Source organism: Lissotriton vulgaris, chromosome 5, assembly GCF_964263255.1.
Source record: "Lissotriton vulgaris chromosome 5, aLisVul1.2, whole genome shotgun sequence".
NCBI classification, from domain to species: domain Eukaryota; kingdom Metazoa; phylum Chordata; class Amphibia; order Caudata; family Salamandridae; genus Lissotriton; species Lissotriton vulgaris.
In genome coordinates, this window is record NC_141693.1 from 1,398,757,765 (window position 1) to 1,398,770,799 (window position 13,035).

General features: G+C 40.7%; 1 protein-coding gene across 2 annotated transcripts in view; it reads right to left on the reverse strand.

The window, feature by feature from the left end:
• Nucleotides 1–10,273: 10,273 nt before the first annotated feature.
• WNT2B (Wnt family member 2B) overlaps nt 10,274–13,035 on the reverse strand; it is a 368,678-nt gene continuing 365,916 nt past the window's right edge. For both annotated transcript variants that reach the window (XM_086923346.1, XM_086923347.1), the window contains exon 5: nt 10,274–11,109. In XM_086923346.1, the coding sequence (XP_086779472.1) occupies nt 10,880–11,109 (230 nt within the window). In that variant the 3' untranslated portion in view covers nt 10,274–10,879. The remainder of the gene's footprint in view (nt 11,110–13,035) is intronic.

Genomic DNA, 13,035 nt, shown 5'->3' on the forward strand with positions numbered 1-13,035 from the left:
AGGATAGATTGATTTCAACAAGTTACCTGTAGTGAAAGTTAGTGATTAAAGGGAGAGGAGAGAGAGTGTGTGTAGTCAACAAGCTGCCTTTATTGAGGAATGAAGATGTAAGGTGAGAAGGAGTCGTCAAAGACAAGGCAGACCAGATAGGATAGGAGGTTGAAGTAATTGGAAGTTTGGTTAAGGTAGCACTAGTAGAAATGGTGTCCGGGGAAAGGGCAGGGCAATTTATTATTTCATTCAGTTATGATAAGTGTAAACTGGACTATACCTTTTCAAACAATTGTAGCACCTTTAATTTTTTGCAAGGGACATTTTTAACCCATATCTGCATCATAGATAACGCTAAGTTGATGTGCAATTTATTTTTGAGATAATAAAAAAACAGACAAAATGACAAGTGTAATAAATAGGGAAACCCAATGGTATACCCTTGTGACTTGGGGATCTGCAAATCTTTTCCAGGGGGAGTACATCAATACTTCCTAGTGATGGGTTTAGACCTACGTTTGTACTTCCATGATACCTAGGCAGATGTACAGTTAGAGTCAGACTAGTGATGCACCAAGAACTCCAGTAGTAGGATTGTAACACATACCTAAGTATGCAGTTGGGGGAACTGAAGAGGTGACCTAGACAATGCAGTAGTATATCAAAAGTGTAGTTAGGGGTGTCCAGGAGGAGACACAGACACCATAGAAGTAGGACTGTGAGGCCTGCCCAGAGGTGGAGGTCTGGTAATCCGGGAGCGTACCTTGTCAGCACAGTAGGAGGTCTGGTTGGCCTACCCAGAGTTAAAGTTAGGACAGCCTATGAATGGACCTACAGCTACAGTAGTAGTTCAGTAAGGGGGGGTACCCAGATGTGGAGATAGAATAATCAAGGAGGGCACCTAGACTTTACAGAAATAGATCTAAAAGGCCTACTTGGGAGCAGACTTATAGTTATAGAGATACAGATCTAAGACTTGCTCTAATACTTGTGTGTGGCCTATTCAGAGGAGGAATTAGATCAGCTCAGAAGGGCACCTATATACTACAATAGTAGCTCAGGGAGACCCTTCCCAGAAACTGAGTTAGAGCAGGTATAGTACACCTCTCAAACTCACTGATATCATTTAGATGACAACAAGGTTGATCCTTACCTGTTTCATGAGTGATCCTACTGAGATAGTAGAAATGCAGTGTAGTGAAGTTTTTGGTCTACTCCATTTATCTTTGTACTTCTGTCTTTTCCGCCAAACTGCTAAACTGCAGTCACATGCATAATGCATGACACCAGTATTCCAAAGCACTACCTAAACTCTTCCATGCTCAAAACATAATGAGTTAGGCATCTCAATTATGATTGATTGTCTAATTTGACATGACTTGCTTATATAATTTAATCAAAGACTGTAAGAAAGTCTGTCTAATAGTAATTAAAAAATATTTTAATAAGTACAATTTATTAAGATTGCAACACTATTTTCATGGAAAACGTATAACTTCAGAAAGAAGACCCACACCAAAGTTATGGTGATAACTAAACACATGGTGAGGAAATCCGATATCACAATATAGTGTTTCATTGGGATCTGGTTATTTCATGGCAAATCAGTACCGGACGACATTATGCTACAAATACGTCACATGTTATTTTTGGCATCTGTGGACTTGCCTGCCGCTCCAATTAAGGCACCTGTTACAGGAATGGCCTGATCCTATTAAGAAAGGACCATCATAATCGTCTGACATGAGGCGGTTGGCTCTGCTCTTTACAATTAACTTGCAGGATCTTGGTTTTCGAATTTAATCTGTTAGACCCCTTTAATTGATTGTGTAGGATTCAGGATTTCTGATTTCCTCATCATATATGCAACCATTAGTCCTGATGAATGTGGAACACGTACCAGGAAAGATCCACGGGGTGCATATTGATGTTTTTAACTGTCCAGACAAGAAGAATTGAATATTTGATTGACCTCTTCCTTATCATGGGGATTTGTGGCCTGCAATATGAACCTTGCTTTTAATGTGTTGGACTTAATTAGTTTTGGTTACTCATACCCACAACCTTGGTGTAGGGCGTCTTCTGAAGATATGTTTTCTCTAAAATTGTTGTTGTACTTTGAATTAATTGTATTCATTAAAAATATTTTGTTACTACTATCAGATAGTAGATTTCATGACAGTATTTAACTGAATCATATAAACAAATCATGTAACATTTAACTGGTGATCACATTTGAGATGTTGGATTCATCACATTTTGGGCCCTGAAGAGCTTAGGCTGTGTAGTGTAGTTAAAGTGGGTACTCTTTTGCTCTAATTTTCCACTCTCCTCTTTTTGTTTTTGGGTGACTCTAATACTCTACACTAACAGTTGACAATGCCACAAACGACCATATTGTATTATGCCTCTCAGAATCAGAACCATTAATCCCAGGTCTGAAGGTGCTTTGGTCCCTCGACAAGGAATGCGGTATCAAATGCTGCATTACAATGCCTTATGATCTCCTGTATTACTTCTAGGTACTTTTGGTCCTGTCACTTTCCTCTTGAGTTCTCTAGTCACTGTTGGGAAACAGGTTGGGTGCTTCCACTGAGAATGGGGAAACATGGGACCACCTTCCACAGAGGGAACATTAAGGGTCATTGTTGGCCAGTGCCAAGAAGTGTCAGCAGCACATGCAGATTGGATAAGCCTGAAAGTTCTAGTTTAAACGTTCTGCAAACACTCTAAGGCACCACCTTCTTCTTGAAATCAGCGAAGCTGATATTTGGACAGCAACATTAGTAGGTGAGAAAGTAGGTTAATGTCATTTTGTTTTTGGAAAGATTAAAAGGCAGAGACCCTGACTTACCTTATGCTCCAAGCATCTATCATCGTTCTTTATCTCACTTCACCACCCCAGTTTGGACCCAGCTATATGCAAATCAGTCTTGACCCTGTGCCTCATGGCAACTGTCCAGCCCGAACTACCAGGTTAGGTCCTCCCTAGACCGGAAACCAGCATCCTGGGACCGGTTTTGGGGTAACACCCCTCATCAGCTTGAATCCAGTGGCAAAGTGAGCAAGGGACCCACGTCTGGGCATACCCTGCCAACTCAGGGCAAAGAAAGCAAACACAAAGAGATGATGGATTGAGTGCTGAAACTTTTCAGACTCTCACCCCCAGTGATAGATCTGGGTTGTATCCATCATCGTTCTTTAGCTCACTTCGCCACCTCAGTTCAGAACTAGCTATAGGCAAATCAGTCTTGACCATGTGCTCATGGGAACAGTCCAGCCCAAACTGCCAAGCCAGGCCTTCCCTGTTTGGGGTGGACTGTTCCCATGAGGCACAGGGTCAAGACTATATCGCATATAGCTGTGTCTGACCGAGAGGTGGCGAAATGAGCTAAAGAACGATGATGAATACAACTCAGATCTGTGACTGGGGGTGAGTGTCTGAAAACAGCGTCTCCTTGTGTTTGCCTTCTTAGCCTGTGCAGGCTGGCATTGCCATTGACTCCTCCATTGCCACAACTGCTTGAATTCAGATTTTTCTTTGTCCATTGTTGCGTGTTGCAGTTGAGCTATGTAGAGCATCATTTCAGTGAATTGAGACCTTTGCCTTAAGAGAAGGACCAAATCTGCATGTTATGCACAAAAAATCATATTTGGTGTGATTAAACATGATAAGGTACCCAACATAAGAACTCCCAATATATCAACAAGGACCTGCTCTGATATAGGACTGCTGTTCACAAAAAACCACAAACACAGTGCGTAGCTGCTGTAGTAATGGAACAGCTTCAAAAATGCTACTCGAAATAGGGTTTTCCTGTCCAATTTTAAGTAAAGTGTGTCTAACACCCCTACTTATATATACTCATGCTGTTTTCTAATTTGTTGACATATTGCTTCTACATTCTGTTAACAGATTGTTTTTCTTTTTTTATACTGTGACCACCTTCTTAACCTTGTCGGGCGCTCTGATACCTCTAGGTCCAGCCAGCGCTATATAAAACCTCTAAAATAAATAAATGAATAATACTTGAATCCCCTTCTACAAGAGACCATTAAAAAAGTGTGAAGGTCTAAAAGTACCTCACATAAGCACCACCAAAGGAGCTGCTGGTAGGTCCTCGTTATTATGTTCACGTTCATCATCGGTATCTTTCAAGACCAAATTTAAATGTGTAAAAATGGTGTGGAACAAGGAAAACCTAATGAGGTGTGATAAAACGGTCCACACATGTTATTCATATGCTATCCTACTGTGACCCCATAGTGCAAAGAAAAAAGAGAAAAATTTTCGCTTCTCCAAGCTAAAAATGAGGTAGGACCCACTGGCGACACTGCCAACTTTAATCGATGCATTGGACCCACTGTAAATATCCTAGCACCTTGTCACCTTGCGCCGTTCTTGTTGATCACAATTGTTACTTGCGTCGCCACTTCTTGTGTCACTTACACACTTAGAGCACCAAGTCCAATTTGCGTTGTTTTATAATTGAGTTCATACAGTGCTGCTACAACTGTATTTGATGTTTTCTTCAATTAGATGATGCCTTGAGCACATCGCTAAAAACTACTTATTGAGTCTCCTTGTCTTCATTCACGTAATGCTTGATGCATACATGGTTAACTCATTGTCTTCCCGATAATACCAGTTGAGATATTGTCTGTTGATTCTCATGTACCTACCCTAATCTCAACGTGGTTTAAGGGTTACACTCCTGTAGTTTAGTACAAGGAATACATCATGCTGCAGTTTCCAATTGAAGGTTCATGTTTTGAAAAATAGATCAGGTTCAAAAGTGTGCTCTCTTTGTTGTCAAAACAATGCTAAATCAACAGATCACCTGAACATTTGTATTGTTAATATTAAGGGTCTGAGACAATGCAGTTACCCATAAGTACGTGTAACATCGTTAAAGTTGTCAGTTTATCAGAATTCATATAATATTTTCTTTTGCTTTTAGAACAAATATAACTGATTGTTGTTAAAATATAATTATAGGGTTTGATCAATGTAATTAACGATGAGAATAGAAGAAACAATAGTTGTTCCAAATGTTACTTTACTTGTACTGTATTTTACTGATAATATTTGCGACAATTCTCACCATAAGCTTTGAAACATATTTTGGCATAGTATTAAAGCAAAACATTCAAACTGAATGAGAGGAATACAATGAGACCTTCATTTTTGTTGAATCAAGACCGTTTGGCCCTTATTCAGCACTGTAGGACATCTAGCAGAAAGTGCCGGATATCCCCATCCTCTGCATTTCCAGTCAATTGAGATCAATGCACTCTTAAGAAGTTGGACAGGACATCCTACTCAACCTCTGCCCATATCTAACACCCTTCTTTGCTCTGATGTCCCTCAAAATGCTTAACAACATGGAACCAGTTCTCCTGTATGGCAGAGGGGCGCATCTCCTAGTAGACAATCTAGTGCTGGGCAAAACTTGTGTTCTCTTGTATGTTTTTCTGCTACCACCTTTCATTCTGCAAGTTTTTCAGTGGATTGGAGACAGCACAGGAGGTCAGTCAGCCCAGTAATCTCCATTTGGCAGTGCTAAGTCTGGTTTTGGTCCTGCTCCATTATTCCTCTTTAGAGGAAAGATCTCAAAAGTCTTGGACAAGAAGTGCCATGCTCCAAAAACAGCTTAGTCATTGTCTTCAGAAATCCCACCAGCTCTGTTTGTTTTAGTGATTATTATGCCCCTGAATGGTAAGGTGTTGCTCTAACAGAAAAAGTTGCTGGAAAGGGATTTAAGAACACCCATCCAGTTCAGCATCAGACCATTCTTTATGTTATGTTATGTTAGGGGTTTTTTGTAAAGCGCACGTACGCCCGTGGGCTTCATGGCGCTGTTGAAGAAAGGAACATGACATAACAAATCTACTGCGGATATGCTTGCTTATATAGCCAGGTCTTAAGAGAGAGCCTGAAATTCAAAAGATCTGGGCTTTGCCTGAGAGTCAGCGGAAGAGAGTTCCACAAAACAGCAGCTAGGTGGTGAAAACAGCTACCACCCTGGCGTTTCCTGTTGTAAGAAGGAACAATCAAGAGGTATTTCTTGGAGGAGCGAAGATTCAAAGGGGGACAGGACCCATCCATCCAGGATGCAAACTGGTTTTATATGGTCTAAAACAGAGGTGCAACTACTTCCATTATCACTCAGCATTAGTGCAGGGTTCCTTAGAAGTGAACATTTGTAAACATATAGGTCTTACTTCTGACAAACTGGAGGTTCCTGGCAGCTGTCAAGAAACCCTCCAACAGTACTCTTTATGAGAGAAAATGGCTGAGATTCTGTCTGGGTACACTGATAAACAAAACCAATTCTGCTTATCAATTTGTGTTCCATCTGACTGAGGTGGGGGCATGGAGATACCTGCAAGGTATGCCTTGCAACCACTGCAGCCCGTGGACGTAACTTGAAAATCTTCTCCAGGGGCAAAATGGTTGTGCAAAGACATCTGAAGGGTCTCATGCATCTGGCACCTCTTGGGAGGTATCCCACACCCTCTGTTGGCCTTAACCTTGTCGGTTTGATAGATGAGCAATGTGAGATGCTGGCCTCTTGTGACTTAAAAATCGTTATCCGGAAAATAACTTTCTCGGTGGCCCTAAAACCGCCCAGGTGCACAGAGGAACTTCAAATCCTTAGTTCCCTTAAGGGAAAGTTCATTGCTGAGCAGAGTGGAGCTGAAGGTGCTGCAGGAACACAGACCTCTTTCTGTCCTGGACCGAAACGGTAAATAAAACGGACATGCTTTGCCTAGTGTATTAATTTGACTCGTGCTTTCAATGTTAATCCAATAAGGAAAAGAAAAACAATAGGACACATACGATTTCTAAGACTTCCACATCATCTTGATCACCTCCTGGAATGAAGAGAACATGAAACAAAACATCTCCTGGGGGCCTCCAAGCATTGACAGACAGCAAATGCTACCGAGAGAAGCAAGTGAAACAGAGAAAAGGTTGCAGCATTTTGATAGGGGGAGTTTTGTCCAGTTGAAATTACGATTGCACGGCAAGAAATCCCAGACAAAAAGACTTAATGCAGAACAATTAAATGCCATTATAAAAGTATCAAAAGCTGTAGGGAAAAAACGATAGATGTCTGTAAAGATGATAATACGAAAGAAAAAAGTAACTCAATTGGAAGTATACAAATAAAACGTTCAATGAATTCTTTCTTCTATCCAGTGGTATTTGAGAATTTGATGTGGGAACGGATTCTGATGACAGGTTAACATGAAGCTGACTTTCAGCAACCATCCTTCAGTTGCATTGTATCACTTTCTCTTTACTGCTAAATGTCATTAAGGAGACATTATCAACATGATTTTTTCCCATTGAGCCCAATCTCCAAGGATGGGGGCCTTTTTTAATTACCTGCCCTTCAGTAATCATTGCCGAAACTTAACATTTTGTCAATTTTGTTAATCAGCCCATGCATCCTTATCTTCCCTCCCCTCTTGAAGGCTCCCACCAGAAACTATGACTATTCACTTTCTCTGCTATGACTTACAACTCAATGTTTAATTCAGTCAGCATCCCAACAGTTAGGCTTGATTAAACTTTCGCTTTGAAAACTCAATTGTATGTAATTTCTATTCAATCCATTGGTAATTATCACTATCCATTTGTTTAAATGTATAAAGTGAGCATCCACATGCCTTTTTGCATTCATTGTCCCCCAATATACCACCAATGCCGATAGTGCTTAAATATTGGTCAGCATAGATTGCTACCATTCTATTTATTTTATAAAAACCTACCTTACTAAATCGGTGAGTGGAGAACAGGCATTTAAGGAAATCAAAAGGAAGATGTTCTAGTCATCTGAGATGAGTCTGACCTTTAATAAACATATATTGAACACACATCTATGGACGCCAGCTCCCTAGCAATTCCTCCATTCAAGAATCTCGTGTTTGCTTGATCACTAATTTGCCAGATTTCTAGAAACTGAATCAATAACTATTGCACCTACAAATTCTAAGCAGAGCCCTTCTATTTACTAATTCCATTGAGAATACCGTGGTCATATCAGCCCAAATCTCATTCAGATTGATTTATGGGAATATACTTTATCTTTGTCTTTCCACATACTTAAATTAATGGGCAAAGGTAAAAAAGAAGAGAACCCAGACTGTATCAGGCCTTAGTCAACTGCACTGACTTTCTGTTATGCAACATGAGTAATTGCTGTACCCATTTGTTATGCACAGATCCTTTTATGATGGAGTATCTTTCGTCAGAAAAAAACTTACCCCACATGCCAAATCTTGCTATATCTTGGAAATAGCAATCTTTATTTCTCATTCAAAAAGGTCTGCTCATTAAAAGCTCTTTCTTTCTCTCAGTGTAATTGGCTCCTTCATGCGCTCATATTTTCCTCTGAGAAAGTGCTATAAAGCGCATCCCTTGACAACAGTGCCATAGGTAATACACTAACATTACTTATCAAGTATTCAATTGATATCATTTCTTTAGGTTGCAAAAACACAAGATGACTTAAGGACGTCAGGAAACGTTTGGAAACCTTGGCTGCTTTCAACTGGAAACATGATACTAGCTTTATTAAGTTCTTGCCAGAAAGAAACCCTGAGGCAAACCTCATTCCGCTTATATATTCACTTCTAGGGTACCCAGCACGACAGGATATGATAACTTTTGGGCTTACTGGGCAAGTGTCCTCCTTAACATCCTATCCTCCTACTCTGGATCGAACTGGTGCTCAGATCATTGCTTGCTACTCTTGTTCATTATTCCAATAAATAGGCTTTTAACTTTTCCTCCATTATCATAACTGACGGAAGCCACCAATGACCTCGAAATTCTTAGAAGCCAAGCTACATGCCATAGGAAAATATTGTGCTGTGATCGGATTGAAAATAAGCGCACTCAAATTTAACGCTTTGGTGTTTGGGGTGCACTCTGTGCAAACAAAAACACAGTCGTTTTTCCTCCAAGGCACAGAACTAGATGTGAGGAGTGTTGTTTCGAGCACCGTGGGCAGTGGCTTTACAATGTATATTGACAAGCTTGCCACCAGAAGAAGTAAACCAACGCCAACCAGCATACAGTGCTGGGATCTGGAAAAAGCAGTTTCTAAGACTAGCCCTCCCCCTTCCTATAAAATGTCAGGACATTTTATGTCTGCTACACTCCTATACAGGACTGAAACAAATCGTTGCTACGTCATAACAATTAATAACTAGATTTAAGATTTGCTGTTCATGCTCAAGGCTCCCTATGAGAGTCTTACAAAAACAAAACCGTAGCTCTCAAGCAGGAGTAACCAAGCTTCTGCCCAATATTTATTTTTTATTGCTGAAAACCAAAAATACCTCCACAGGGAATTAAGTATTCTGTTTCTCCCTCTACCTCACTCCTTGGAACATCAAGAACATTTGATTTCACAGAGGAAAATTGCATTATCTGGGGAGACTCGAAGGACTGTGGATCCCAGCATTGCTCTTGGGAACCTTTCAGTTCCGCCGTGCTTTGAAAATAATGCCATGTCTTCATGCTGGTCCTCTGCGGCATGAAGAGAGAGGTTACAGCTTCCTGCCAGCTGCCACTCTCATTGTTCATCCATCCGCTGCGCAATGGACCAGTGGAAGACGGCATCTGAGAAGGAGTGCATGAGCTGTCAATGCCAGATTCACTGTCCAATCACACCATGAGCCTGGTGGCTTGACTGGTCCATTCCCTCGCCGTGTTTCGGCCATCCATCATAGAACTTAGGAGTGGCTATCAGGATTCCTCCGGTGTTCATGTCGAGTTTACCTGCAGGCCCATGAAAGGCACAACAGAGGTGCCTGGTTAGTGGTATGCAGCATCTTAGGAGTAAGCTTGTCCTCGGCTTTTAGAAGGCTAGACCCATGACAGTTTCCAGCAGAAAGCACACCACCACAAAGTGTAATATTCTGAATGCTCTCATAGTAGGCAAACGTGGATAATTAACTGTGCTCTTTCTGTGACTCAAAGACACCTTCTGTGTTTCAGGAAGCTGTTAAAGAGGTATGTTTACTCATTTGGACCAGCGATTGCGTGGTGTAGTATTTGTTTCAGTACCTTTGCTCATAATGTAGTGAATATTTACGAAAGAGCTAGAGGCAATAAAGCATACCTCGGCACCTAAACACAAATTAAAAAAACAAGATACTATTGCACAGAGAAATACAGTATGTTTGTAATATAGGTTTATAATTACTCTTAAAAATATGAAATCCGTATACTCAAAGTACAAGCACGTATAAAACAAAAGGCTTCTTTGTTATATTAGTTTGCTTTAATAAATTGGAGTTCCCACTTTTTAGATGTAGGATTTAATTTTTGTACATTTGCTTATCACAGCAATACGTTGTTAGAGCACTGTAGTTCAGGTTCAGATGGTATGGAAAAACGCCGACATTGTTCGCTTGTAGAGTTCATTTGTGTAGCAGCAGCAACGTGTTATGCCGAGTTTTTCATTATGTAAAAAATGGACTAAAACTTTCCATATGCACTTCATTATGCCAGTATTTGTCATGTTTTCGAAATGAACTTATAGTTCTTTCAAGAGACTAAAGTGGTATTGGTCAGTCTTTTCCGTTCTCTGGTCTGCTTTGAAGTTATATTGTCCGCTGCGAAATTAAATTACAAACAAAAGCTTCACAGTCCAATCACGTATTGCAAACTCCTTTTACAGTAAGGATTAGTTTTTTCTTTGATTGAACAGCTGTTAGGGTCTAAAGCAACTCCTGGGAAATGTAGTACTCTCTTTAGTGCTTTGCAAAATTACTTAAATAAAAGCCATGCAACTGAACTACAGCTCCCAGAGCTGCACGGCCCATGGTCCTTGTCACTGTCATTTTATGCTGGGTTTCCAAGAACTCAGGTTTGGTCCAGCCACTCAGCACGCTTGGGGGCTTTACATGTGTGTATATCGACAGTCTCCTCGCAGTCTTTGCACTTGACTGCGCAACACCAAACAAATTTGCACTCGCACTTGATGGTCCGCGTGACGCGTGTGGTGTCATAACCTCGTCCGCAGCACATGACCTCACACCGGTCATTCCCTCGCGACGTCTTGTTGCACACTCTTCCAGCTGTGCCTAGAGAGCCTTGGACAAAAAGAAACAAAACGTAGGTTAATCCTGACTGTTTTGGACATGTCAAACAAGATATGCAGAGCTGAGTCTGTTTAGTGAAGGTGGCCTGAACCTTTTATGACTGGGGATATGATTGCTTTCAATGAAAATAAACCAATAGGACTGGATTTCTGTATACTACTCACAGTCTTGTATCACCAGCTAACGGCATGAGCTAACAGTGACCAGTCTTGGATGACTAGGCACTGAACGCATCGACCAGGCGTAGCCTCATACACCTAGATACTGCCATCGTTTGCCTGGGGCTACTGTGCATGCCAATTGTCGGTTGTCTTAAATTAGTAACCAAGGGCCAGATGTAGGTAAATCACATTTACCGATTTTGAAATACCGAATATTACCGAATTTTACCGATTCGGTATTTCAAAATCGGTAAATGGGATGTAGGTACCAACATCTGGATTTGTTACCGATTCCTTAAAAATTCGGTATTTAGCGATTCGGTAAATACCGAATCGGTATTTGCTATTGAATTCTATGGGCCTTGAAGCCCATAGGATTCAATTCAAATACCAATACCGAATTTGTCAAGGGTGCAGGGGGTGTCACTTTGACACCCTCTAGCACCCCCAAAACGGGCATGTGTGCAATGTGGCACACAGACATGCCCTAAGGGCATGTCTGCCTGTCACATGGCACATGTGTACATGCACAGATGTGCATGTACACAGGAATCGGTATTTTACCATGGATTTGTATTCCATGGTAAAATACCGATTCTGAAAGCCATGTGCCAATGGAAAATTGGCTACCCACATTTCAATCTTGCATTTTCGGTAAAATTACCGAATCGGTAACATTACCGATTCGGTAAAATTACCGAAAATGCAACATTTAAGGGCCCCTACATGTCAATGGCCATTTACCGGTCGGTAACGGCCGAATTCGGCCGTTACCGATCGGTAAATGGCTATTTTCGGCCACCTACATCTGGCCCCACGTGTCTAAGGTTTGTTTTGAAAAATGAAAACAGATAATTGCAAAGAATCAGGGTGTGAGAATTGCAATGATCTTACAACAGATCTATAATGATCACAAAATGTTATAGGGCTACTAATTTCTCAGAGATTTTAGCACCAGTAATAGATTTATAGTATGCTTAAAAAACTTTGTAGATGGCTATGTTACCATCAAATGATCCCTGAAAATAGAACCTTTCCATACCCAGATGTAGTTGCCTAGCATGGCTAACAATGAACATGCCAAGGATCCACGCCTTTAGAACATGCAGAATTTATTTTTTTTGGTCCCATAAAAAGAGGTTAGCTTATTTACGTTTCATGTTTTATAACCCGCTACCATATCCTCTTCTTGCCACTTCAGAGACCTTAGATGCACTGGAATGTTCTTTGTGTTCAAGAAACACATATTGTTTGGAACAATAGGGCATGCTTGAAAGATTTGGGTTTTGAACTTGTGGCCTGCACCCGAGAGGTATCTACCACGAGAGGGGTAGCAATTTAAAAAAAAAATTGTCTGGGGAGAGTGTAAACGTGACAAAGCATTTCAGCACGGACGATGGGTGATCGTTGAATTGAGGGTCAATAACTTTGCAATTACTTTATGTTGTATATATGGTCCTAACTTAGATGACCCGCAAATGTTTAATGATATTAGTATCGAGCTTGCTTCATGCCCTTCTCCTCCTGTGACTGGAGATTTTAATTTCCATCTTCCTGGAAATTTTGATATTCGTAATAATAGCTGCTATGCTAGTAGAAAGCACAAGGTCTTTAAAGCCACTAAGGGCATTATTAACGAGTTTGGGTTGGTGGATGTTTGGTGGCTAAAAAATTTAGGAACTCCGGGCTATACTTTTTTTTCTGCCCCACATCAAAAGCATGTCCGTATTGATTATTTTTTTGCCCCTATAGAATT